This window comes from Tamandua tetradactyla, chromosome 7 (genome assembly GCF_023851605.1).
Source record: "Tamandua tetradactyla isolate mTamTet1 chromosome 7, mTamTet1.pri, whole genome shotgun sequence".
NCBI lineage: Eukaryota > Metazoa > Chordata > Mammalia > Pilosa > Myrmecophagidae > Tamandua > Tamandua tetradactyla.
Genome location: NC_135333.1, coordinates 115,955,695 through 115,981,406, shown reverse-complemented (window position 1 = coordinate 115,981,406; position 25,712 = coordinate 115,955,695). Strand labels below are relative to the sequence as shown.

At 48.3% G+C, this 25,712-nt stretch overlaps 1 protein-coding gene and 1 long non-coding RNA gene across 10 annotated transcripts; one reads left to right on the top strand and one right to left on the bottom strand.

Annotated features, from left to right (window-relative positions):
* Nucleotides 1-117: 117 nt before the first annotated feature.
* On the bottom strand, nucleotides 118-15,944 carry PDE1B (phosphodiesterase 1B). 6 transcript variants are annotated; one of them, XM_077110937.1, is made up of 16 exons: nucleotides 15,849-15,925; nucleotides 14,951-14,979; nucleotides 10,378-10,491; nucleotides 9,361-9,543; nucleotides 9,127-9,193; nucleotides 8,665-8,781; nucleotides 6,310-6,450; nucleotides 5,822-5,922; nucleotides 5,588-5,713; nucleotides 5,358-5,459; nucleotides 4,143-4,263; nucleotides 3,736-3,817; nucleotides 3,301-3,409; nucleotides 2,664-2,794; nucleotides 2,081-2,204; nucleotides 118-1,540 (listed from the first exon to the last, which is right to left on the bottom strand). In XM_077110937.1, exons 3-15 carry the CDS (start codon nucleotides 10,479-10,481, stop codon nucleotides 2,098-2,100), a joined length of 1,491 nt encoding a protein of 496 aa, XP_076967052.1. In that variant the 5' UTR covers nucleotides 10,482-10,491; nucleotides 14,951-14,979; nucleotides 15,849-15,925; the 3' UTR covers nucleotides 118-1,540; nucleotides 2,081-2,097. The 6 variants fall into 6 exon arrangements, 5 of the variants coding, with proteins under 5 accessions (XP_076967052.1, XP_076967048.1, XP_076967049.1 ...); XM_077110933.1 differs by lacking the exons at nucleotides 14,951-14,979; nucleotides 15,849-15,925 and adding exons at nucleotides 12,329-12,472; nucleotides 14,870-14,946; XM_077110934.1 differs by lacking the exons at nucleotides 14,951-14,979; nucleotides 15,849-15,925 and adding exons at nucleotides 12,329-12,516; nucleotides 14,870-14,936.
* Nucleotides 15,011-25,510, top strand: LOC143642479 (uncharacterized). Of its 4 annotated transcripts, XR_013155686.1 has the most exons (4): nucleotides 15,011-16,005; nucleotides 18,782-18,936; nucleotides 19,971-20,235; nucleotides 24,380-25,510. It is a non-coding gene; the product is annotated as an uncharacterized LOC143642479 (long non-coding RNA). The 4 variants fall into 4 exon arrangements; XR_013155684.1 differs by lacking the exon at nucleotides 19,971-20,235; XR_013155685.1 differs by lacking the exon at nucleotides 19,971-20,235 and having other exon boundaries at nucleotides 15,012-16,005; nucleotides 18,815-18,936.
* Nucleotides 25,511-25,712: the final 202 nt, after the last annotated feature.

Genomic DNA, 25,712 nt, shown 5'->3' with positions numbered 1-25,712 from the left:
TGGGCCTCAGCTTGCACAGCTATGTAATCAGGAGGAAACTCCCCCAGGATCTTAGCAAGCCTAAAAGAGACAGTGTACACGAAGACACCGGGTCACCAGCCACCCCAGCAAACACCACACACAGCCAGGCCCAGTCTCCCTTCTTTATTGATCTCTGGCTATGGTAGGGTCTGGGAGACTGAGGGCAGGGGTGAGTCACATGCGTCTCTGTCCCCCACTTGGGGTGGGGTGGGAGGGACAGGTGGCAGGTCTAAGAGACCATGGATATGGACTTCACAGGAACAGGGCCCACTGTACAAATGCACGGTTGGAATTTACAAGAAAGGAGAAGGGCAGTCACCTGGACTTCGACCTTTCCTGGGGCAAGGTAGAGGTGAGGACGAGCCTGAGGAGAGGAAGGGGCGTGAGGCTAGGCTGGGCTGTAGTCAGAGGACAGGACAGCAGCAGCCCTGAGCCCCTCCCCCATCTGCCATCCATCCACCACTCCCCACGAGTCCCCGGGAGAGGCCTCTCAGTGCCTGCAGCTGGTTCTGGGGGTGGAGAGGGAGGGGAGGGACCCTCTCTGTAAGTAGCACGGGATTACTGAATTATATCCCACCCTGCCCACGGCACCCTTGACCCTGACCCAGCTGTTCTTTGCTGACTGTGCTCATAAAATACATCCTGAAGGTGCTTTGTTGGGGAGATCTCAAAGCAGTTTACAGACATTGGTCGGATGGGCGCCTCCCAGCCCTGGGGTTGGAGAGGAAGGAGGCAAAGGATTCTGAACTCAGCCAGAGCAGGTGACAGGTCCCAGGGCCCATACCTGTTTCAAGCTCTTGAGAACCCCAGGGAAGGACCCCCTTCAGCCCCTGGTCCCATAGGCTCCTCTCTTCCCCAATCACCATTTCAGAATGGGGAAGAGGGGAGATAACAGGGGGTCAGGCTGGGGCTGGGGCTGAAGCAGTTGGTAAAGAATATAAATGATCCCCTCCCCATTTCCAGGCCCTAGAAAGGTATCGTGCCCTAAAGGAGCTTATTCCTCTCCCCATACATAAAGAGCTCTGAAAGCCCCCAGCTCTCTGTCCTATTCTATTGGCTCCTAGGGGAGAGGAAGGGGAACCCAGACCTGCCAGCTAAGATCTGGGGTGGGGGACCGAGGGAGCCCCCCCAAAATGTATTGCTTAGAAACTTGGAGGCAAAAAGGACTGGGGAGTGCCAGGGGGGCTGGCATCTCTGACCCTCCCCCCAGGCCCTGGGAAGCCTCCAGGAAGCTCCCCCTCCAGCCAAACATCAGGCCATGGGGGGAGTCCAGAGGCAGGGGGATGGGCACAGTGACCATCGGGAGCCTGAAGTTCCCCAGTCTTGCTGCCATGAGATTAAAGTGCGTCCCAAAGGATGTTGGGAGGGGTGGGGCCCGTCCCCAACCCCACAATCTCTAGCATTTGGCCTTCAGGTGGGCTGTGTGTTCTGTGACCTCCACACTCCCTTGGAGCAGATGGGGGAGCCAGTCCCGATGGATGGTGCTAATGACATCGAAGACTTTGGACTCGATGAGGACCTGGGAAAAGAAGGAGAAGCCTTGGTGCTTCATCTGCAGCCTCACCTACCTTCTCCAAGTCCTGCGGGATCCCTACTCAGACCCACGCAGTTGTACAAAACAATGCCCTGAAGACAGGAGCCCTGCTAAGGGTATGAGTGGGGTCTGAAATCCAAGTCATGCTCAGCCGAATTCACTGAGCCCTGTATCCTCAGCAGGTTCTTTTTCCCTAACTCTGGCAAAGGTCCTGGACAAGCCAGCTGTGGCCTTGCTCGGGCTCCACCCTGTTCTGCTATTACTGTGAAGAGCCACCTCCTTTCTTTCTGCAGGGACTGAGGGATAGGAGAAGGGCAGAGGTGAGCATTTTCCTGCTTCCCACCCATATTCTTCCCCAGCTTTATGTCTTCACTACCTCCATTTTGCTACCTGGAAAGAGAGAGGGAGGACCACACATCCACTGAACCCCCGAGATGACTTTTCAAGGATGCCATGTTGGACTCAGCTCTTCCCACCCCCTACAGAACCTCAAGACTCCCACCCCTTCCACCATGACATGCTCACCTTGGCCAGCCCAAGGGCTAGTCAAGATTCCCATTCTGATTGTGTTCATCTTCAGCAGGGGAAGACGGAGTCTCTTCCTCCTCACAGGGGGACAGTTCATCAATGGACATCTGGTTGGTGATGCCTGCACAGGGGCACAAAGAAAGTCGGTACCAGACCTAGAAGTATTTTTCCCCAGAACCCAAGGATTATGTGGCAAAAAGAAAGGGTTCTCATCCATCCCCCAACTTCAGAGTGAGCTATGTTTAATCCTTCCCTACTTGGGAGAGAGCCTCTCCAGGTTTGCTCAAACTCATAACACTCAACCCCCATGGAAAGGAGAAGATTTTCCAACCAGGGCCACCAAGTTATCCAGATCTAGAGGGGCACTATTCACACAGACTGCAATGTGCATGGGGTCAATCATTTGGCTCTAGAACAGCCCAGGCTCCTCAGTCAACCAGATGCCTGTGATCTAACTTTAGTCTGATCGGCTCCATTCCCCACTGTAGGACTCGAACAAGGGCCTGCACCAGGGGCTTAGGGAAATAGACTGCTCCATTAGTCCCCCTGCAAAGTGTCCCTCCCCCACCATGGTACCCACCGCTTGCTGCCCGTTCCTTCCATTTCTGCTTGTTCTCCTGAATGTATTTGATCCAGGTGGAGCGGAATCTGACCACATCAGGGTTGGGGTCTCCCACTTCCACATCCAGAGAAGGCTGGCGCCACTGAAAACTAGAAGCAGCACCCCACCCCAACTCCAGAAGTGAGGCCCAGCATACTCCAGAACCACCTTTAAAGCTCTCAGTGAGGACGGGATGGAAATCCAGGAGGAGGAACAGGGAACCTAGTCCTTCTCCTCTTTTCCCCCCAATAGATACCCCCCAAGTCTCTGTCCCTCTCATCACAATTTCACCCCTCCCTCTCCACACCTTCCCTTCAGGTAGAAAGGAAATTTTAAAAGAGGGGGGGGCATGGAGTTAGCAGAAAGGCAATAAAGACAGAGCTAAAGGAAGAGGAGGAGTAGACGGAGAGGAGCACAGGCACAGGCCACACCCTGGGGTCCCATCCTTTCTCCCATGACTGTGCCACAAGCAGCCGAGGGGCTCCCAGGCTTGGAGCTGCCTGCTTCTCCACCAGCCCTGCCATACCTCCTACCTGTGAGCCAGTCCTCTCTGGGGACTCCAACCCCCGCCCTGCCCCCCAGAAACAGAGGACCTGGCTACCCCAGCCACCCTCACCTGGGCTGGTTTTTAGACTTGTTGTCCTCATCTCCCAAGGGCTGGACACTCTTCTCTGCCACATCAGTCAGCACAGAGAACGTAGGCTCCACAATGAAGTCAATGAAACCTGCAGCAAAGGGGGTAACCCTGAAGGCATCTAACCTGTAGGGCCAGGTAAAGGGTGCAGTGGGCATGGCCACGACCCAAGCCTGAATGTAAAACAGGGTAGAGAGGTAACCAATGGGGGCAGGCTTGGGATGATGTCTTGTGACCCCAAGATATCAACTCCACCACCTCCCTGGCCCGTACTCCCACCCCAGGATCACATGCTCTCACTCTGAAGGTAGCTGAACTCTATAGGAAAAATGGGTGCAGGGAGCAATCCTGACCCAGGACCAGAAAGCATTCTCTCCCCTTCCCAATCCTCTCCTCCATGCAAGAAAGGGCACTCACCAATCTGGGACTGTGCCACAAGTGTGGAAGTACGATCACAGAGGGGAGAAAAGGGTAGCCCCAGCTCTGCCTCCTTGTCACCCTGGAGAAGAGAGGGCAGGTGGGAAGAGCTGAACAGGAAAGCTCAGACCTACCAGATCTGGGGGGGAGGGGGGAGGGGGGAGTGGTAGAGGGTTTGGCAAGTGGGGAATTTCTGTGTCTTTCAACAGGAAGTGAGTGGCATGCCAGCTGATCTTAGTAACTATTGCTAAGCTTTTAGGATAATGAGATTTTTACCCCATGGTTTAGGGATCAGGTTTGAAGCTGCAAGCAGCTGAATGGTCTATAAGCCAGGTTTAGGGACCTTAGAGAACAAACGGGAAGAGAAGGCCCCCGTAGGCAAGGGGTGAGCAAAACTGTCATGCTACCTGGCGGAAGAATTCCTCCATGAGGGCCTTGGTCCAGCGGCTGTGCACTGACCACTGCTTGGTTGGGTGGCTGATGTCAGCAGCATGGAGCAGCAGAGACAGAGCCTTGGACTTGTCAATCCTGGTTGGGGCAGGTGACAAGGGAAGGGAGACTGATCTTTTAGGAAAAGGAAATCTGGACCATTCCCTAACTTAGGATGTTCCCTAACTTCCCATCACATGCCCTCTCTCACACCCATACATGCACACCCTCCCACATACCTTCAAACACCTTCCAACACCCGCGCACACACACGCACACACTCACACAGACAGACACACAGAAAGTGGCACTGGTTAGGAGCTGAGAGCCAGACAGTTAGAATCAGAGGTTCAAATTCAAATCCCCACTATACCTACCATACACTAGCTGTATGGCACTGAGCAAGTTACTTAAAAGTTTCTGTATCTCATTTTCTTCAACCCTAAAATGGAAATAGTAACAGAATCTACCACCATATGGGGTTGTTCTGATTAAATGACATACAACATTTAAATACTTAGAGCTATGTCTGGCACAGAATCAGTGCTCAATAGATGTTATTTAAATAATAAATATTATTATTGTACCCCTAACAATGGCATGCTCTGACACCATACGTTCTCCCACACACGGATGCCATACACAGAGATTAGACACGCCTTCAGGACACACGCAAGCACAGTCCATTCTCTCTTACACACATTTCCATACTCTGACGTGCTTTTAAGCAACACCAGATGTAATTACTGCATTTGTTCTGTGTTTTCTTTTTGTTTTGTAACCTCCCATTATCCTGTCAATAGCCCTATTAGAGTAGGAACAAGTAACAAGATGCTGTGAAGGGGGGAGGCACATTACTTCACCACTTTCCAGATAAGGAAACTGAAAGTGGGATGAATTTCTCAACATTCCAGAGTGAGCCTATCCCAAAGCTGGGATGAGAACCCCATCTTAGACTCCCAGCTCAAAGCACTCTTCAGTGGATCAGCTGCTGGAGCTGTACGTAAACTCAGGGCCACATACACACATACATCTCACACACACGTATGCAGAGATACACTCAGATACCTGGAGCCAGGAGAGTCTCTACGTCCGGGTAAAGACTTGGCATGCCAATTACTGATATATATGCCCCCCAATTCATACACCCCCTCATTCTAGCTTGGTCCAGGTCACACCCCACCAGAGGCCACCTCTCCAGCTGCTGCAAGGCTGTCTTCATGGACTTCACTTGCTGGAAATGGCAGGACATGTCTGTGGCCAACACCATTTCGATAACCAGGGCACGCAGCTCTCTGAATGGACAGAAGCAGAGAAGTGGTCAGCCCCCTCAGTGGAACTGGGCCAGAAGTCCAGGGAGTGGGAAGAGAGATCTGGGGGTGAAGGGGTCTCTCAGTAATGCCGAGTCCTGGCTTCTGCTCACACAAACTCATCCTTGGTTAAGTTGATAAAGATGTTCAACTCATCATCCTGCATCAATCGGAAAACAGAGCTGATGTGGTGATTCTCCAGCACTGAGCGATCATTGTACAGGATGGCGCATTCTGACCTGCAGAGCCAAAGGTCATCGTGTACAGCCTCCTGGAAGGGGGGTCTCTAGAAACCTCCCCCACATCCACTTGGCCCCTCCTGCCCTTGCCTCATCCCTGCCCCTCACTTGGTCTGGATGTGGAAGCTGTTGGTAGTGCCTGTGTGCTCGTAGTCATGGATGGCTGCAGCAAAAATGATGGCCAAGACCTCAATCTCTGACAGGCAGTGCTAGGGGAAAGGGACAGGGGATGAGAAAGGGCTCCAAACACAGGCTAGACCGCTCAGCCCATCCCTTCCATTCTTCAGGGTCAGATTCGAATGCAGCCAGGTATGCTGCAAGAATGTCATTCCTGGGGCCAGGAGAGAACCCCTTCTATCCCAAACTGCAACATTCCCATGGCGTCCCAGCATATATCCCCAGGGCTGTCCATGAAGCTGTAGTCCACCGTGGAATTCTCTCGACTGAGTCAATACAATTTGACTCCATAAACAGTTTGGGATGTCAAAGGAGAGGAAGCAAAATGAAAAGAGTGGAAATGAGAATACAGTCTAGATTTCCCAGTTCTGCAGCCATAAGACCCTGAATCACAGTAGAGTGAATTTCAGTGCACCTACCACCATCCCTGTGCGGAGCAGGATGCAATGGACTGTCTGGGTAACGTCAGCTGCATGGATTTGGTTGTGGTAAGGATTCTTGTACTTCCCATAGCCTGTCTCCAAGGCATCCAAGAAAGACATCAAAAACACAGTGGGAATCTACAAGAAGGAGGAGGGAAATCAAGATATATTCAGGATCTGCAGGAATGGCAGGAGGCTGAACTGCGATCAGCAGAGCCATCTTCCTCTAGAAGGCAGCATGGCCTTGGGAGAGAGCACAGGCTCTGCAGTCAGCTGAACCTGGGCTCACAGCCTGGCTCTCCACTTGCTGGCTATGTGACCTTGGGCAAGTCGTGTGCCTCCCTGTGCCTCAGATACTTATTTATAGAATGAGGATAACACTACCTAACTTGAATATAATGAGATACATACAAGGTACTTAGTAGGTACTCTCTAAAGACTAACTATAATTATTATAATTTCCCTAGAGGTTTTCAAGAAAAGGAAATTTCCCTCCTAACTTACAGCCATCCCACCATCCCATCTCCAAATCCAATGCCATGAAGAGCTAAGAAAGACTAAGACGACCTAGGAAGAATCTCTTTAGTCACACATGGGTCACCCCCTCTGCTGAGAAGCCTTCCCTGACCACCTCCGTTCCATATATCCCCCACCCACACAACAGTAGGAGCTCTGTCCAGGTCTCATCATCTGCCCTGGAGTAACAGGCTCAACACTCTCAGAGGGCTGGGCTGTATTCACCCCTCCATGGATCTCCTAAGCTGGAGGGGCCAAGGCCCAGGACTTGGGAAAGCCTCTGCAGAGATGACAATAGATTGGAGAGAGACTCAGAAGTGCCACTGTCTGTCAGACCCTAACATCCCAACCCCCGCTCCCGGAGGGCTGTGCCCCAAATTCAGGAAATTTTAAAGGACTGTTTCCATGACAACTGCCCTTGCTTTTGCGTTGCCATGGCGTCCCTGGAGGGAAGGGAAGAGGAGGAGTTTGGGAGGGGCTAGGTGCCCAGGAAGAAAATGTGGAGCATAGGAAGGGTGGCTCCAACTAGGGGTCTCTTCCAACAGAGAACTCTAAAACAATAGTGCCTCCTCTTCCTCTAATTTCCGCAAAGCAAGGCAGACTGGGACTAGGCCAAATCCAACCTAATGTAGCTACTCTTGGGGTCCTCAAAACCCAGTCTTTCCGGGTAAGGAAGCAGAGTTTAGGAGAAGCTGCTGTCTGCGGTTTGTCTGAGAACAAGTCTGGTGAAACATGAGCTGGGAAAAGTCTGAGGAAAAACAGGATCCTGCTATTCTCTGTCCTGGAGAGGGCAGGATGGGAGAGAAGAAAATGAAACTTCAGAATAGGCCTCAGGGAGGCAGTGAAGATAAACCTAGCTGAGCATCTCAGGAAAGTTTTGGAAACTGCTGCAAAAGGAGGCGTCAAGGCTCAAGGGAAGGCTCACACACCCATAGTCTGATATAGTGAAGTGAAAACAGAAGGACGGATGGAATGGCTTTCCAAAGCCTATCTGGGAGGGGCCCTCCAACTGGGCTCCTTGGATCCCACCTTGAGCCAACCCCTAGTCCCCTTCAGAACATATACGTATTCCTCCATGCTGACATCTACTGGGCACCCCCACCTAAGTGATGACCAAATATCCCCATTGGGACTCTTCTGCCCTCTCACCCTCCCCTTCCAAACACAGTTTTTCGGGTCCCCTATTGCCAAAAGATGTTCCCTCTTGGCACAAGATCAGGCGAGAACCTTAAGCCCATATTCTTCTTCTTGGCAAGCCATGTTGAAGAGCAAACAGAGTTCACACACCTTCCCTCCTCTCATACAGCCTCTCCCCAGCCCTGCCTAGATCTGATCCGCTCCATAAAATTCCTTGGACACAAACCAGAGCTGGAGAGAGGAGGGGAGGGGTCAATTTGGGTTTTTCTTCCCAACAGGGTCTCCAGAGAAAACAAATGCAGAGACTTGTGTCCCAACGGACACCGGCTGACAGCATCTGGACTCCAAGCCTCCAGTTTCCACACTCAGGCTGTAGGATGACTGAAAGGAGAAGTGAAACTGCAAACCATCCTAGACAGGCCAAGTTAGGGGAGGAAGGCAAAGAGGGAGAGAGCAGAATCTCAAGCTAGATGATTTCAGACCTAGCTGACTCCTCCTGTAAAAAGCAATAAGTGAAGTGACAGGCTGGGACTGCAGCAAATGAAAGAAAAACTAGATTGGGAGCTGGGGTGGTAATGTTGGGTGGTTTCCCGGATGGTGAGATTGAGTGAGGGAGCCTATGAAATTTAGTTAGTTGGAAATCTTTTAGAATAGGAGTAATAGGAGTAGAGAATCCTGCCTGATAGGATGATACCTAACCTTGAAGCGGCTGATGAGGTTATGCCGAGTGAGCAACTCAAAAACAATGGTCCTCAGGGCGTGATCATCTGCTGCCCGGTTCAAGGAAAAGACATCAAAGCACCAGAGGTCCAGGTTCTGTGGAGAAACAACAGACTAAGCAAAAAGGGCTCCCAGTGGGAACATTACAGCAGCAAAAAGGGTTGCAGTTAGACTTCAAGGAGGACTTCCGATGATTTTAGAGCTTTGGGAGGCAGTAAAGCAAAGAGGTGGTGAAGTTGGTCTCTTCCTTCTCACCTATCTCTCAGCATGGGAGAGCTAAGAAAATAGGGGTTTGCCTCTGGAGTAGGCATATGTTGTTTGAGGAAGATGGGAATAAAGGCTAAAAGTGAAAGCAAAATCCATGCCATAAACAAAGTCTAGAAGTCCCACTGTCTATTCATCCCCCAACCTTCTCCTCTTTCCCAAAAACCGTGGGATCACCTTGAGACAGTTGAGGACCGCCGTGGAATGAGTGGGTCCCACAGAGGTGTACGTTCTCCGGAACATCCTAAGGAAGTAAGAAGTGGTCCAAGTGTGAGTGTCTGGGGAGTGAGGAGCAGGTGGTGGTGTGGGGATGAGCAAGGGGGTCATACAGAGAACAGGGTCCTAGGAGACCAGGGAAGACCAGGAGAACCCAGCCGAAGCAGCATGAGGCTGAGCACGGGCGAACCTCACCGCTCTACAAAGATTCCAGCCTGCACGGCATGCACGATGCTTCGGAACTTCGGCTTCTCCTCAGCTCGGCGGCCTTTGGCCCGGGCCTGCTGCGTGAAGGTGGAGGCCAGCCAGTCTCGCACCTCTGAAGGCACAGCATCTGACCGCAGCTCCTGCAGCTCATCCTCCGTGTCCAAGATATGCCTGAGACCGCAGAAGAGGAGCCACAGAGGACAGACAGCAGGTGCTTCCATGGCCCAGGGACCCTGAGCCCAGCCGCACCTCCCACCTTAGTGCTCTCTCACTGCCTGTGACCCTGTCTTCCCTTTCTCTTGCTGTGTCTTTTTATTTCTGCTACTCTAATGCCTTCAATAATAAAGAAGGCCATGAAATACCACCAGTCAGGGATGCTTATAGAGCAGCCCTGTCCAGAAATAAGACACAAGACACACAAGTAATTTTAAATTTTCCAAAAGCCACATTAAAAAGGTAAAAATGAACTGGTGAAATTAATTGTCATAAGTTTTATTGAACCTAATACATCCAAAATATCATTTCAACATGGACTCAATATAAAATAAATTAATGAAATATTCTACATTCTTTTTTCTAAGTTTTCGAAATCCAGTATGTATTTTACATATATATCTCAATTCACAATAGCCAGTTCCAAGTGCTCAATAGCCACGTGTGATTAGTGACTCTTGTTTTGGGCAGCACAGCTCTAAAGGGATGTATCCCTACACTGAGAAGTAAGCTAGGACATTTGTTACGGTCCCTTCCAACTCTGAGACAGGCTTGTCTCCTTCATATCTACTTCGTCTCTATCGCTGCATCTCTGTGTCTCCTCTTCTGCCTTCTTCTTTCTGCCAATATTCCTACCTGTAGCTCTTCACACCTGTCCCTTCCTCTCCTTTTCTTCCCTCTCTGTCCCTGCCAAATGGCTATCTCCAGCCTTCTGTCATACTCTCTGTCTCTGGTTTGATTTCTTTCTCCCAGTCTGTCTGTCTCCCCATGGCCCAGTATCGCCACGCTCACCGTGTCTCATCAATATAGACAGCCTCCAGCAAAGAGGCTGTGTACTCCAGGTTTTTCTTCAGCTCCTCAATGTCCACCTCTCCATTCTCCAACTGCTTCACCATATAGCGCAGCCTGTGGGGAGAGGGCAGAGATATCCTGCTTACACACTGCTACCTTGTCATGACAACAGAATGCCCATTAATGGGTGATTTTTCAGAAACATCCTCATCTTCCACAAATGATTATTCTAAAACTAATAATAATAGCAGATATTTTTAATCTCAGGGTTTTGTCACTACCAGTATTAAATGTATCTCCTCTCAATATTTAATCCCAGGTTTTTTCTTATTCCACCATTCCCACCCACCACGACATCTCTAACCCTCCCGTAGTCAGTGTTTCCTGCAAACTCTTGTTTAAACTGCCCAGGCGCAGCAGTATTAGGCAGGCACACGCTCTGGAACGGGATAATCCGTTTCATAAACTGAATAACCAAGAACTGAAACTAGTTATTTCCCCCCACAAGAGATGGTTTTGAGAGCACCAACCACCAACATAGCTCCCAAGATTATTCTTTCATTATCTCTTGAGATCATGGCTGGAAATGGGTATATGGCTGCAGTCCCTCCATCCCTGGCAGGGATGGCAAAGACATAGAACAAAGACCAATCTGAATGTTTTTGCCTGCCTCCCTCCATCCAAGCAGAGCTAATGGATTATGATTCCAGAATCCATCGACCAGGATAAAGTAGAATTAACCCCTGCCTCACGGGTCCCACACGAGAGAGGACCACTGGCAAAGGGTACTGTACCCATTCCCTGCCTCTGCCCCAGCCACAGCTTCCCCCAGAGTAAAAGGGGTGGGGCCAGGGAAGGCATCTCATTTACTAGACGCTTTGCATGAAGAGACAACCCCCTCATATTGTGCACTTGTGAACTGTAGAGTTGGCAATTAACTAGAAGGCTTCTTAGAAGTAAAGCCACTCAGCCCAAGCAGTCACACAGCAACAAAGCTCTCTTGACTTTACATGGTGATTTCAAAGGAAGCAACTAAACATTTCCTTCTCTCCTTCTCCAACGCCACCTCATCTAAAACCCAGAGGGGGTGAAATGGTGGCCATCACAATTCCCCACTGAGAGGGGCTTCGGAAACCCAAGGTCAGCCTATGAGTCAGGGAGGAGACGAGAATGAGTCAGGGACTAGAAGCTGAAATTAGCATCAATTCCCAGGGATGCTTGGGGGAGGGAGAACAATGGCATTCCTGAACAGAAGCAGCTCTCACTTCCTGGGGTCTCAGCAGCTGTGGAATGAGGGTACCCAAAAGAGCTAGCCCCAGGATCACAGCATCACAGGTCAACTCTCACCTCTGGGCCCAGTGGTCCTGACTGACAGGTCTGAATACAAATGGAGAAAGGAAAGGGGAGAAAATGAAGGAGAAAGAAGTTGGAGGACCAGACTGCAGCCTCCTCGGTGGGCTATCTTCAAATCTCACTTTCAACCTTCCTGCTGCACTGTCTCCGTTTGGAAACAGCAGGGTTGTTGAACAAGGAAGAGGATGATGTAAATGTGAAGGTTTCAGTAAAGCCCAGCCCCAGCTCAGGCTTCATTAGGGAGGAGGAATGGAGGCCAGACAACATAAAAGACTTCAGCCAAATGAGCTGGAAAGGGGGTTGCTGAGCCAGCATCTCCCAGACTACCCATACAGAACAAAGAGATGTGCTTTTCCTTCAGGGTCCAGGTACAAGCAGGGTTTTCCCTCTCCCAATCAGTCCTCTTGACCAGGGCTTCGAATCTGGGGACACACAACCCAGCAAGAGAGGCCTCTTCCATTGCCTCCAGCCCCACCTCTCCCCCAGATTCCCATCCCAGCCTCCTCTTCCACTACTTTCAGCCCTTTTACCACCAAAAACATCACCCCAGGACCCAATTCCCACCACCAAAGTTCCTCCAGTTTCATTTTCAACCCACCTCTTGAAACATGAGCTCCCAAAGTGAACAGCCACACCCACGGTCCTCATTTGCGTGTATTTGCATAATCGCTAAACAATGCTGTCAGCTTTGTATTTTAGAAAGCATTTTCTCCAACACTATCTCCTTTTATCCTCACAATGGCTTTATGAGGGAGGGAAGTGGAGAAGGAATTGTCATCCCCATTTCTAAGACAGAAACCAAGGATCAAGAGGCAATGTGGCCTCCTGAGTATGGAGCTGTGTACCTCGCACTGGTCTGGGAGGCAGGAGTCCTGGGTTCAAACCTATCACTTCTGGCTATAAGCCCTTGGGCAAGTCACTAATTCTTAATCAGAGTTTCTCCAAAAGCAGCCTCAGAATCAGCTGAGATTCTTGCTAAAAAGACAGATTCTAGGCCCCAGCCCATACCTACTGAACCAGAATCCCTGAGAGCATCCTTCAGGGATCTGCATTTTTTAACAAGCACCCCAGACAATTCTAATGCGCACAAAAGTTTGAGAACCACTATTTTAGAGCTTCAATTTCCACATCTGTCAAATAGTGGGAAGGATAATATAAAAGCCTCACAGAGTTGTTAAGAAGAGGATTAAGTGAAATAATTGATGCAGAAGGACCTATACCAAGGATGCTGGGTATATACAAAGGGTCCTCACAAATGTGATTTGAATCAAATGAACTGCCCAGCATGATGCTAGCACTCCCCATCCCACACCACACCCTCTTCAGATCTCACAAACTCCCCCTTCTCTATCCCAAGTCCAGGGGGATAAGCATAAGTCTAGGATGGATGGAGACTGGGTAATTAGGGATCCACATAATAGAAGAAACAGGAAAATGCTAATGCATATGATCTCTATTTGAGAAATCCTTTACAACTGCAAACCTCATTTGATCGTCACAATCACCTCATGAAGGAGGTTAAGTGACTTGTCCAAGATCACACAACTTGTCAATGGAAGTCAGGTCACCAAAGCCTACAACTCATGCTAATAGAGCCCAACTGCCCCAAACACCAAATGGGGACAGAATGAACCCAATTAGCTTAGCTTAGAGGGAGGCTGAAACCTGTTCTGCCATAGCTTCTCCAATATCAGTCAATCTATCCTTAATTAAATGTTTATTTATCTGTCAGCCCATATTAGACTGAATGTCCTGAAGGCACAGACAGTAAGTAGCTTATCTTGGCTTCTTTAGTCAGAGCCAAGCCTACAGTAGGTGCTCAGTAAATAAATAAAAGGGAAAGTAGGCAGATGAATCACGTATGGCATTATTTCCCAGAGCTCACAATTGAAATTTCTAAGCCAGCATTTCTGAAACTCTAACAGAGAAAAAAGTGAGGTTGAAATTGACTTTCAACGTTCCTCTTCTCCAGGTCCCTCCTTCCCCCACTTCTAGATCCTGTCCAGGAGCTCCTGCATAGTTTCTGCTGAAATCTGAACCCAACATGGCCCAGACACTAAAAGGAGGGAGTTAAGGAGGGAAGAAAGATTAAAGAATAAACAAGGCAAACTAGGGGTTCAAGAAGGAGACCTGGACTCAGGCAACTGAAAGGATTCAGATGCTAAATTTCACTGGCCTGAAGTCTTATACGTCTCCCCCTCCTCACACCTTAGTTTCCAGTCTGACAGGAGCCTCCTATATTCTAAAGTCCTTCAAGAGGTAGGATCTCTCCATACCCACCCAAAGTCCTTACCTCACCATTCTTGTGTGGGAAGTTCTTCTTCCCCACTCATATCTGTTTTAATCCAACCCCTTTGGTTTAATCCCCAGAGAATCTGGCACAGCTGAATGGTCCCTTTCCCTGTAGGACAGGATGCTCAACCCCGTCCAGCCCTCATTCAGACCTAAAGAAAACTGGAAGCTTCTCCCAACATTCCTTCTACCTCCACCCCACCCATTTCACCACCACTACGTTTTCCTCTACCGTCAGTCCCTCCACCACAGAAAAGCTTCAGATCCTGACCCCTAGAAGGCCCCAGTTTCTCCCAACTCTAGGCACCCAGCTTGGAAGAGAAGGCTCCTCCCTATAATAACCCCAATATCCCCAAAGAGCTCAGCTTCCTCTTTCTTCCCATCACTTCATTTCTCTGGATCACCACACAGCTGATGTTCTGGAGATTTCTGAAGCCTCTGCCACTACATTCAGCACTCATATGCTCATAAAGGTCACTGTAAAGAGAAGGCTTGAGACAGAGCAGCCTCAAACCAGGGGGGCTGGGAGTTGGAAGGCAAAAGGGAAATCCATTTTCCCTTTTGAGTTCTTAAGACAAGATGAGAAGGTTTTCAAGAGATGAGAGATTCTAGGAATGATGAGGGCCAGGTGGAAAGAATGAGGGGACACTGCTAAGCACTTGTTATAACCAGAGGAAGGGATATAAAGGAATGGGAGATGGAAATGGAAAGAGAATGTGTGAAGGGCAAGGTGAATGGGATAAAAGATTGGAGAAGTTGGCCCATGGTTACAGAGAGAGAGAGAGAAAGAGAAGGAACTCTCAACAAACAAGGGGCTGGAAGGTCCTTATCCCTGTTTTCTACCAACCTCCGAGTGGTGGATCCACAAGCAACCCGTCCTTTCTCCTCCTCTCCTTACTCCTCCCTCCCCATCGTCCCTGGTGCCTACCTGAGGATGGGGCCCTGGAGGTGACTCCTCTGCACAGGAACAAGAGTTGCCATGGGAATCAATGTTTCCTACTTCGAAGGATCAAAATACTGCCTCCTGGGGGGACCCAGGGCCCCTGAGGGGAGTGACTCCCTCTCAGGCCCCTGACTTCCTCCTCCAGGCCTCAACAGAACTAAGGGAGCAGAGAAAACTTCCTTTGAGGAAGGGAAACAGGAGGGGCCTGGCTGGAGGAAGAGGGGAGTCATGAGGCAAAGACCCAGCCTACGAAAACTAAGTGAGAGGCCAAGAGAAAAGTTTCACATCTGAACGACTGAAAGCAAGAATCTGTTCTCAGAAGAATCCCAGAAAGGACAGAAATAGCACAGGCCAGCCCCTGTTCTGAGGAGGTGGGGCTCCTCTTTTGAGAAGAAGGGTTTAGCAGAAGGCTTAAGGGTGCAGGGACCAGGAACCATCCTGAATCTGTGGAGAGGAAGTTTGTATTGGGAAGGGAATGGGCCCTGCAAAAGTCTCCCGGAGGAGCTACGGTGAATTCAACTCCCGTACAGAGAGACAGTAAGATCTTTTCCCCGGCCATTCTTCAAAATGAACTTTAACGCTACCTGAAAGAATGGAAGCAAGATAGGATGAACTTTCCACAGAGTATCGGAAATTGTAAGGGAGGGGGTTGCTGAAGCTAGGGAACAGGGGATCCTCACCCAGAGACCCGCTCAACAGGGAGGGCAGGGCCCCCCACCCCAGACAGTAAATGAGTCAGAAGGACCCGCCTATAGAAATCAAGAGGTTGGGCAAGTTACTTTAACACTCCCAGCGCCAGTTTCCTCATCTCTGAAACAGGGACTGGGGGATAACTGTGAATTAACTAGAGAGAGAGGGCGCCCAGAGATAGGACAAAACGGACGGGATAGCACAGGAGGAATCCAGGACGGGGCCGGGGATCAGAACTCCCTCTTCCGCCTCTTGGATTCGCTCTCGCTGAGGTTGGGAAGGCAAGACACCGGCCTCTGCAGCGCGAAGCGGACGTGCGCAGACAGCTCCAGCCCGCCTCGCGATTGGCTGTAAGATGACATCACCAATACAAGCGTGGTGGGGCCGCGATTGGTCAGCTAAGAAGTTGGGCGGGACTAAGGAAGAGCGATGAGGCTAAACCCTAACACCTCCATTAAAAAAGAGTTTTGGTGTCTCCCTAATCTAGGGTTTGGGGCTAGGGGCGATGAGGAAATAAGGAAAAAGGACTAATGGGAATGAGTATGACAGAAGTAAGTGAAATGAGAAGAAAAAGTCCAAGAGCCGGTATTTTATGACAGGAATTCTGCACCCCCCCACACACACACACACAAAAAGGAAAATTTTAAATAACTTGTCACTGTGCCAAGCCTCTAAGGGCTATAAAACAAATGAGGTTTGGAAACCTGTTGTTTCTCAGCTCCACTGAATACTGGAACAACTGGAATTGAGCCTTAACAGCAGCAAGAGGAATGGAGGTTTAATATCTAGAGGCTGTTTTTTAATGAACTCTTGAAAATCATGAAGTGAGGCTATTGCAGATTTGGAAAGAAAAGAAACCCCCTCTCTGTCTGTGTCCATCTCTTTCTCTCTATGCCCCACTCCTACTCCCAAGCTGGTTAGTGTTTTTTGAGTGTCAGAGACTCAAAATTCCCCCACCCCCCACCCCATCTCAACTCATTCTGCCTATTCTGTGGAAATAGTAGCTCGAAAGGGGGAGGGAGTGGGGACAGGTGGCAGCCAGCTGCATACTGCCTGGAACACCAATAATCACAAGCCAGGCCAGCTCCTCTCCTCTCCCTCACCTTGTCCTCTCATTCTGGGTCCTGTCACTCTAGCCAACTACACTAACCTCAATCCTTCTACCGAAAAGGTAGAGATTTCTTAGACTGGAAAAGGCCTTTGAAAGAATCTTGTCCATCCCTCTGTTCTCTCAGAACCAAAGCTGTCTGGACAAATGACTTTTCACAACTTCACCTTACACACACACACACACACACTGCATCGCCCAGCCCAACATATTATCAACTATTGGTGATAAGGAGTATTGGTTTACTACCCTCCCTTCCTGGGGAAAAAAGGTCACACACATACATACACACACACTCCACACATACTACTCTGTATGAGTTAAGGAGACTGTCACCTGGCTGGGGACAGGGCATAGATGTGATGACCCCAGCAAAGGGTCAGCAATGATTTTCCTCTAGCCTTTAAATTTAAAAATAGAAAGGAGACCAACTATAATGTCTCCCTCCTCTGCCCTCAGTCTTCCCCACCCTGCACTGAGAATACCAGTTGGGATGGGCAATAAAAGATAGGAGATGTTGCCTGGGGCAGGGCCGGGGGCAGGGTGTAATTGTTGGGAAAGGGATTAATTGGCTGATGTGAAGGCTCCAAAATCTCAGAAAGTCCCATCTGCCCACCCTTGTGCCCAGGACCCCTGACTTTTCCATCCAAGCCCTAAATGGCACCTAGACTACTTACAGAAAAACCCTGGTCTTTCCCCCCCTACCACCACCAAATGGCCCTAGGGCTTCTCCCTGGCTGTTTATTTCACAGGGGCCATAGAGACAGTGGAAGCAGAATCTAAGGAGTGTACCTAATGGGCTTCAGAAACCAAGACCCTTCGGATCTCCACCTCATCAGAGCTCTCCGCTCCCCTTGCTCTCCTAGCTTCCCATTGCTATGCAAGCAGCCCCAGTTCTGGCAGCTGGCTGGCAGAGTGGCGGGGGTGGCTCCAGAGATAAAAATAGTCCCCCTGGTGGAAAGCTGGTTCGCCATCCTGGGAGGCAGCAGGTTGGCATAGCAGGGCTGGGGAGAGTTCTCTGGGGCTGGACAAAGGAGTTGGGAGTGTGGGGGTGCACCTGGGGGAGAATGGGAGAGAATCACTTGCTGGAGAAAGTAGGAAAAGCACGAAAACCAGAAGAGTGGTGGGGGATGGGCAAGAGAGGCAGAAGGTATTCAGGAGACAGGGAGGAAAGAGGGAGATTTGAGAGGTGCTGGGGAAGAAGCGTCTAGGAAAAAACAGTGAAGAGGGGGAGGAGTCTGCTTCCACTGTGCCTGTGTCTGAAGGTAACTCTCCCTCCCACCACTGTATTATTCTGCCTTCTGATAAGAAGACATTTCTAACAGGTGTTCTTACTCTACCAGCACAGCTCAGATCAGATGAGAAAGCGTTATCTGAGGAGCATGAGACTTAGTCCATACCAATAAGAACCCAAGTGTCCTGGCTCCTAGACTATCACATAAAATGAGTCACCTTTCCCTCAGACTTCAACCCTTGAAAGAGAGAAGAATTGAGAGGGGTGAGCAAGAAGGTCAGAAGAAGGCAAGCAGGAGAGGAGGCGCCCAGGACCCAGTCCAGAAGAGCTCTTTGTCCAGTTCATCTGTCCAGCCCTCTCTTCTCCTTCCTTACACTATTTAATTATCCTCATAAACAGCCCTCCAAACCACATCCTAAAAGATGTTCCCAGCAGATGCCCTGCTTTCAAGGCGCCTAACAGATGTTGAAGGCATAGGAAATATGGGATAGGAAAGTGAGTTGGAAGCCTGATAAAGGGACTGACTGCAGGTATAATGAGAATAGCACTAGGTGGTGGATTGGTGGAATCATCTAATACACCTTACCACCCATATCTGGGCATCAGTTTCCTCATAACACTTTATGATTCTCAGATTCTGTGCCTGGATTGGAGGCGGAAGGGAAGTAAGATAGCTGGTCTCTATTCCCTGGTTCCAGAGTTCATCTTTTGACTGGTTCAGCGCTTCCCCCAACCCAGCTCTAACCTAATGCTTAGAGAATGGTGGCTTTCTTCTTTATCATAGGAAATTACATCCTAACTTCCATGAACTTTCCAGGAAGTTCTTCTGTACTTCTATCTTCAATCCATTCAGCTGCAATCAAAACAACAGGAGATTTTCTTGGCATTTCAAAGAAGACCAGAAAGGAAGAGAACAGAAGAGACAGAGAAGTCTTTGAGGTAAGTTTAGCGCAAGTTGGTTTATTATATTTCTTTCAGATTGGAATTTGTAAAGCTCCTACTTGGCTAGAGAATGGGTTAGGGTTTAGGAAGTTTGGCAACAATGCAGGTATCACGTGTGCTCACTCAGCTTAAGCCCCAAGAAGTTTCCAACAAGGTGGGCATAGAAGAGAGAACTAGGGATGAGGTGCTGAGCCAGATGCAAGAGCTAAAAAGCAGGAAGCAGGAAAACAAAGGATCAGGAACAAAAGGAGAAGCTTCCCTAACTTCCAGATACTACCTGCCAGAGAATCACTCAGTTCCCCCTCCAAGCCAAGTTCCCTTCCCAATCTAAATGGTACCAAACGATCTAGCATCCTAATCACTCCACTTCAAATCTGACTTCTCATTGCAGCCATGGAATTAACGGACATGGGAACATGACTGTGTCTACAACCACCACCTGAAGCACACCCTTTCTATCTTCTCCCAGTCCCCTACCCCCAGGCCTCTCCAAAAATGCCCTGGCCTTTTTCCCATCCAAGCCTGCTTCTCTATCAAAACTCCATCACAACTCAGTGGCCTTCTGCCAAGTCTGGGATGCTGAAATAGAACCCTAACTTTGATATTTTCTTCCCAATCAGAGACAAGCTCCATAGATGTGGCAGGAGCTGAGGGGAGCTAAGCAGTCAAGGGACTGGTGGATACAGGGGGCAGAGGGGCTACAGCCCTGGCACGAAGTACTTCCATGCATTGAATGGAAAACAACTAGCTTTTCTTCTTTTCCCCTCTCAGTAACTCTTCATTCCTTTCAATCCCCATCTTTGCCCAGTTCTCTCTGACCATTAAGTCTGCCTCCCTTAGGGGGCAATTTCATCATCTAACAACTTCCAGTTTTCCCTAGTTGTCTCACCTCCACCCCACCTGCTGCCCCAATTTTGTCCCTCTTTCTCTACTGCTGTCCTGGGGAGAGTTGGAAAATAACTACTCAACTTCCATACCTGAGAAAATCAGCCTCCTGAGATTCAAAGGCAATTATATGGTTTCCTCCCTAGAGGAACTGGGAGGATGAAGTCACTGAGAAGCAAAAGAAAGGACTTTCCTGGAGCCTGACCATGCAAAAAAAAAAAAAAAGAAAGGACTTGCAGGAGAGAGGAGTTGAGGCTGGACTCCTAAGAAGACCCCAAAGGGTGCCCACAGCAAACTTATCCTGCAGCATCACCACAGCAAAACCTGGGTGAAGGAAGGAAGCCCCAAGGATTTCCTGACTCTTAGCTGAGATAGCAGAGGAGTAGAAGAACTGAAGGCAATAGTGAGAGGGTAAGTCAAAGGAAATAGGGAAATAGAATGCTCACCTGCCATGCAGGAGATCCAGGTTCAATTCCCAGCCCATGCACCTCTTCCCCACCCCCCACCCCCACAAAAAAAAAAAAAAGGAAATAAGGACAGAGAGAGGAAGTGGGGCAAGAAAAAAGAGAAAAATGGAGCCTGGCTAAGAAAGAGAAACTACAAAACTATGGGATAAAGGAGAGAAGAGGAGGAGAGAGGTTGTAGAAGAAATCAGAGAAGAAAGGAGGGGTAGTAGAAGAGTTGGAGACAAATCCTCAATGATTCCTTTAAAAATTCAAAAGAAGGGAAAGATCTTTTAAAGGTTCCCTATTCCTTGATCTCATTCTGGGGAGTGGGGAGAATAGAGTTGGCATGGGGCAAGAAGCAGGAGAGACAACCATTCACTTCATTGACTTTGGGAGCTTCCTGGGCAGGGAGTGGGTGGAGAAGGACCCAGAGACATCAGCCTTCTCTCTTACTGAGTCTCACATCTGGACTTCAAGTCCCAAAGCATTCCCAAACCTCTTCACCCTCCTCCTGGAAAAAGTGTCAAAGGCATCGCAAATGTGACCTCTCCACTCAGTCTTTTTCCAACATGCCTCCTGGGTCTCCTAGACAAGCAGAGTGATATTTGGATTTTAAAGGACTTTGGAGATTCTCCAAAATAAGATGTGCCATACCTGATGATAATGCCTGCAGGACTAGGGACTTAGGATAAATGCCAAAAGGAATTTCACACTGCTCACAGAAATCACCTATGCCTCTCCCACCATATCTCAAAACCCTATTGCTCCATCCCCTTCTAGTTTGATGATTGGGGAAAGATGATGAGGAGTAAGTCATTACCTCATTTCTTTTGGCCTCACTGGACCACACCCTCTGTAGGACAGCCTTTTCCACCCACACTCAGTCTTCTATTCTCTAAACTCAGACATCTGTCCTTGCCCCCTCCAGATAAACATTCATAAACAAGACTCTTCCAATCATGTTCCTGATATAGGACTTGAACTTATTAGGTGATTCATATTCCTGCTTCTTGAATCTGTATCTCTCTCCCCCATTCTGGTCAATGGCCGCCCATTCGTTCCATTCCCCTGCCTCTGCACATGGCAAGTTTTCCCATGCCAAAAGCTCTCCAGACTCTATACTTAACAATGACTTTCGTATGGATGACATCACATAAATAATTCAAAGAAATGATGTGATGAAGATCACACAGCTAGTAATTAGTAGAGTAGTAAACATGAACTCAAACTCGAGTCTCCCAACTCCAGAACCCATGCTCTTCCATTACAACTACCCTATCTCCTTGATTTCCTCCAACCAACTATTCTGATCAGAGGTTTGTGAAAATCTTAAAATTTTCCTTTGGTCTGACTTTGATTTCCTCTACCCCTGCTCATCCCCTTCACCGTGCTGCAGGAATTACCCACTTTCTACCCTCTACACAATCGCTGGCCAACACAAAGGTGATGGAGGAGAGAGACAGATGGAAGACATCTGATGGGAAAGGGGCAATATAAAACCAAGGGGGGAGAGATTTCCCTTGCCATAGTTTGAAATAAAGGAGATGCTAATCCAGGAAGGAAAGCACAAAAAGATCCCCGCCAAGGCCTGGGTGAAGTGATGCTGCTTTTTCTCCAGAGGTCCAGAGAGTTATGGTTTATCCTGCAATCTTCACAGTGGTTCCACAGTCATATGCAGAGAAATGAGAAAGTCAGGACCGCAGCCTGATTTTCAAAACTGGTATGAACCACAGAAGATCACTCCATGGGACAAATACAAAATGAAGACCAAAAGCCAGGTAGATCAATGAGGCACTCAGACCAGCCTCTCAGCTTCCTCCTCCTGCCTGCCCACTGGATCTCCCCATGATTATCAAAAATTGCATGAGGGTGTCACAAACACATTACACAAGACCATACCTACATATACACTCACATACACACATATATCATTCCACTCATATACAGCAAGACAATTTCAGGTACTGTTCAGGTAAGTGTATACCTTCCCAACACATATATTATCACACATACCATTTATAAACACACAAACAAAGAGACATCATCATGGAACTCTGATCCCATAAACTGTCCTCAGCATTCAAGTCAACCTTCTTATATTCAAATACATACGTATACATGTCAAGCATGGACAATTTCCTCCTAACACATCTCCATCACACAATCCAAATAACATAGCCTCTGTATCATCTCTGTAACTCCTTCAGTTCCAGGACTTGAGGTCCCTAAATCCCACATTTTTTAAGCATGAGCCCCTCAAAACAACAACAACATTATCTCCCTTTCTTCCATCCCCATATCCTACTCCCTTCCTCTGCAGGCAGGTACATACGCACCACACATTCAGAGAGAGAACAGGGCTCCATGACACACACACATATATTCATTAATTTATTTGTTTCTTTATTTAACAGCATTTACTGAGTGCCTACTATGTTCCAGATACCACACTAGGCCCTGATGAAACAAAGATCAGCAAAAGAATCGTAACTGACTCCTTGGTCCAGCTCAGTCGCAATGACCTTGAACCTCAACTCAGGACATTGAGCTTGGACTTGGGGGTCCTCACTGTATACCATGTGAGAAAAGGAGAACAGAAAGGGACTGTGTCTATACTATCCCAAAGAAAGAGGAAAGTCTTAAAAGTAAAGTGTAAAATTCCAGAAGGTGGAGCAGAGAGAAAAGAGCAGTGCTAGGAGAGAGAATAAACTAGTATCTATTTGTGTAACCATCTAAAAGGAACAATTAGGCTGAAACCTAGCATAGTAAAATTCACCACTTGGGTGGGTGTAACAAAACAAGGAATAGGGTGCCTCCCCAACTCTCCATACAACTATTGATGGACTTGAACCAGCTTTTAAGTTTCCATGGTAGGAGCAACCATACCCATTTTGTCCATCACTGTATCCCTAGCATCCAGTGCACCACGTGACCCAAAGGAGGCACTCAATAAATAGTTGTTAGATGAACAAATGAGCTAAGGATGACAAACTCCTCTCTGCTTACATTTTTTCTTGATTCACAGAAGACATAGAAAATTCCCTCTACCTACTACTTCTCCCCATATTTACCAAGGCCCTTTGGTCCCAGAGAAAGGTAGACAGTCAAGTCAAATCCTTCATCTTAGAATTACAGATCCTGAAAATCATCCTGGCCAAACCATCATCTCCAGACTGCCTCTCCTGGCCTCTCTCATGCCTCAGTTTATGTGTCTGCTTAGGTAGGAAACTTTTTCTGCTAAATAGAGGTGAAATCCCAGTTTCAGATTCATTCCAGTTATATTTTCATCTGTTCCAGATTCTGAACTTTTTCTGGCAAGATCCTAGTGTGAAAAATGGAATTCCTAGATGCCATTCCCAAAAAGAAATCACCCTGCACAACCATATTAGTGTGGGGCTTTTTTTCCAGAGGCAAAAACAAGAGGTTTGGGCTCCCTAAAGGGAGTATAGATGTCCTAGATTAGAAATTGAAAGGGTAGAAGGGAAAAATAGGATACGTTGAGTAGGGGAATCAAGGCCTTTATATTTTTTTAAAAATCCATCTGTCCTCATTTCTATTCAGTGTCTAGTCCTGAGGTAATTATGTCAACTTCCCCTTTTCCAGACTAAACCACCCCTTCCATTTGGGGACAGATGGTGATGGAGGTGGGGGAGGTTTTATTCCCATTTTAAAAGAGGGAATGCCTCCTTTGCCCATCTCTTCAGAAATCACCCACCCTAAGAGTTGGGTATTTCACCCTTTTACCCAACAAAAGTCCTAAATCCTTTTATTTCCCTCTCTGATTGTCAGCTCTCCCACCTGCCCCCCAACATTCAAACAGGGTCAAATTCAGTAACTTAGGATCTACCTTAATATCAAGATCTTTTTCTACTTTGAGAAAGAGGGTTTGGGAATCTTTTTCTGATGATTAATCATTAGAAGATGGAACTTTTCTGGGTATGTTATTACAGGTACCTAGCATTTTTAAGGACCAGACTGCTGAAGTGAGTGAAAACCAGAATAATCTAATCAGTAAAATTAATGCTCCTTATCCACCATGATTTCATGTAAAGACATCTCAGCTAACACATTCTGTAAGCACAGCTGTCCTTACCCCCTTCTCTCTCCAGGTTTCAATGCCTCTTTCTGAGGATTCTATTCTCTCATCACTGAGCACTTCTGACACTAAAGGAAGAAACAGCAATTCGTTCTCAAGAAAGACTTTTGGTTGGCAAGGTGTGGGAGACAGTGAAGCTGGAAGCCCTCCCCCCACCCCCCTTTTTTTTTTCTCTGTCAGGGCCTGGTTACCTGGAATGGAGACAAGGGAAGTATATGATGACCCACTAGTGCTGTGGAGAAACCATCCAGAGACACCTTGATTTCTCCCATTTGTAGACCCGTGGGATCCCTTCTTTACCTTTTAACCACTTCCTCATCTGCTCCTCTCTCCAATTTAGTCACCATTAACTGAGCATCATTTTCTGTCAAGAATCACCCAGTGTTCCTCCCAACAAAAATCACTTCAATCCGATTTTCCATTTCTTCATCCCAGAATTCATTCCAAGGCTGCGCTTCACAGAGCCCAGCAAATTGCATTGGCCAGAGGCAGCAAGGAAGGGGGACTGAGAAGCATATTTGGATTCCAAGCCTTGTTGCCCACTCTGCCTCAGTTCTCCCAGAAGCCTCTCTAAATAGCTAGTGGACAAATCAAACCCACTCACTCAATATAAAGCCTTCACCTTACCACGGCAGATGAAATAAACAACGTCAGATAAACATCTATCCATCCCTATCTCTCCCTCCACCAGAACCCAGAAATGGAAAGCTTCAGTGCTCACTTGAGGACATTGGAGAGGGGCTGGATTCAGGGACTACGTTACTGTATTTTCCCACTTAGCCTCTATACTCTCCCATCCATTGCCTCTCTCCTGGGCTGTGGGGAATCATTTCAGGGAGAGGGACACCTTCTCTTATTCTCTGATGAAGAATCAACAGACTGCAGAGATTACCGGATGGAGGAAGACTGAGAGGAAAATACCAAACTGAAAGGATTTGTCTTTGACCCAATCTTCTCCTTCTCTAACAAGAAGGAAGAAAAGTTCCTTTCCTCCCCTTAGGAATGGGGTATGGGACACCTGGGTCCTTCCTTTCCCTCATTTATTTCTTCCCCCAAGCCCTGGTCCTGCAACAATAAGAAAAAGTGCCTAAATGTACTTGGAGATCCTCGGAGACCCTAAATAAACAAAAAGATGTTGATTAAACCAGTTATCCTGTCCCTGTTAACCAATTTTTCTTCACAATCTACTCCCTGCTCCAGCTCCCAGGTGGGGGCTCCACCTCCTCCTCCAGCTTCCAGGTGGGTTCCTCCCCATCATTAAAATGCAGAGTGAGTTTCCAGGCCCCAGGAGAGATGACTATCTCTGGTGTGGGGCACCCCCCACTCCTACTGTAGGATGCAGGAGG

Bases quoted from the DNA above. Each gene is read 5' to 3' on its own strand.
- PDE1B (XM_077110932.1), bottom strand. From the start codon at position 15,003: ATGGCAACTCTTGTTCCTGTGCAGAGGAGTCACCTCCAGGGCCCCATC. The intron at 4,264-5,357 runs GTGGCCTCTGGT...TGCCCCAACCAG, and splicing joins GCCTTGCAGCAGCTGGAGAG to GATTGACAAGTCCAAGGCTC. The intron at 3,410-3,735 runs GTGAGTGCCCTT...CCTTTGCTGCAG, and splicing joins TGTGGCACAGTCCCAGATTG to GTTTCATTGACTTCATTGTG.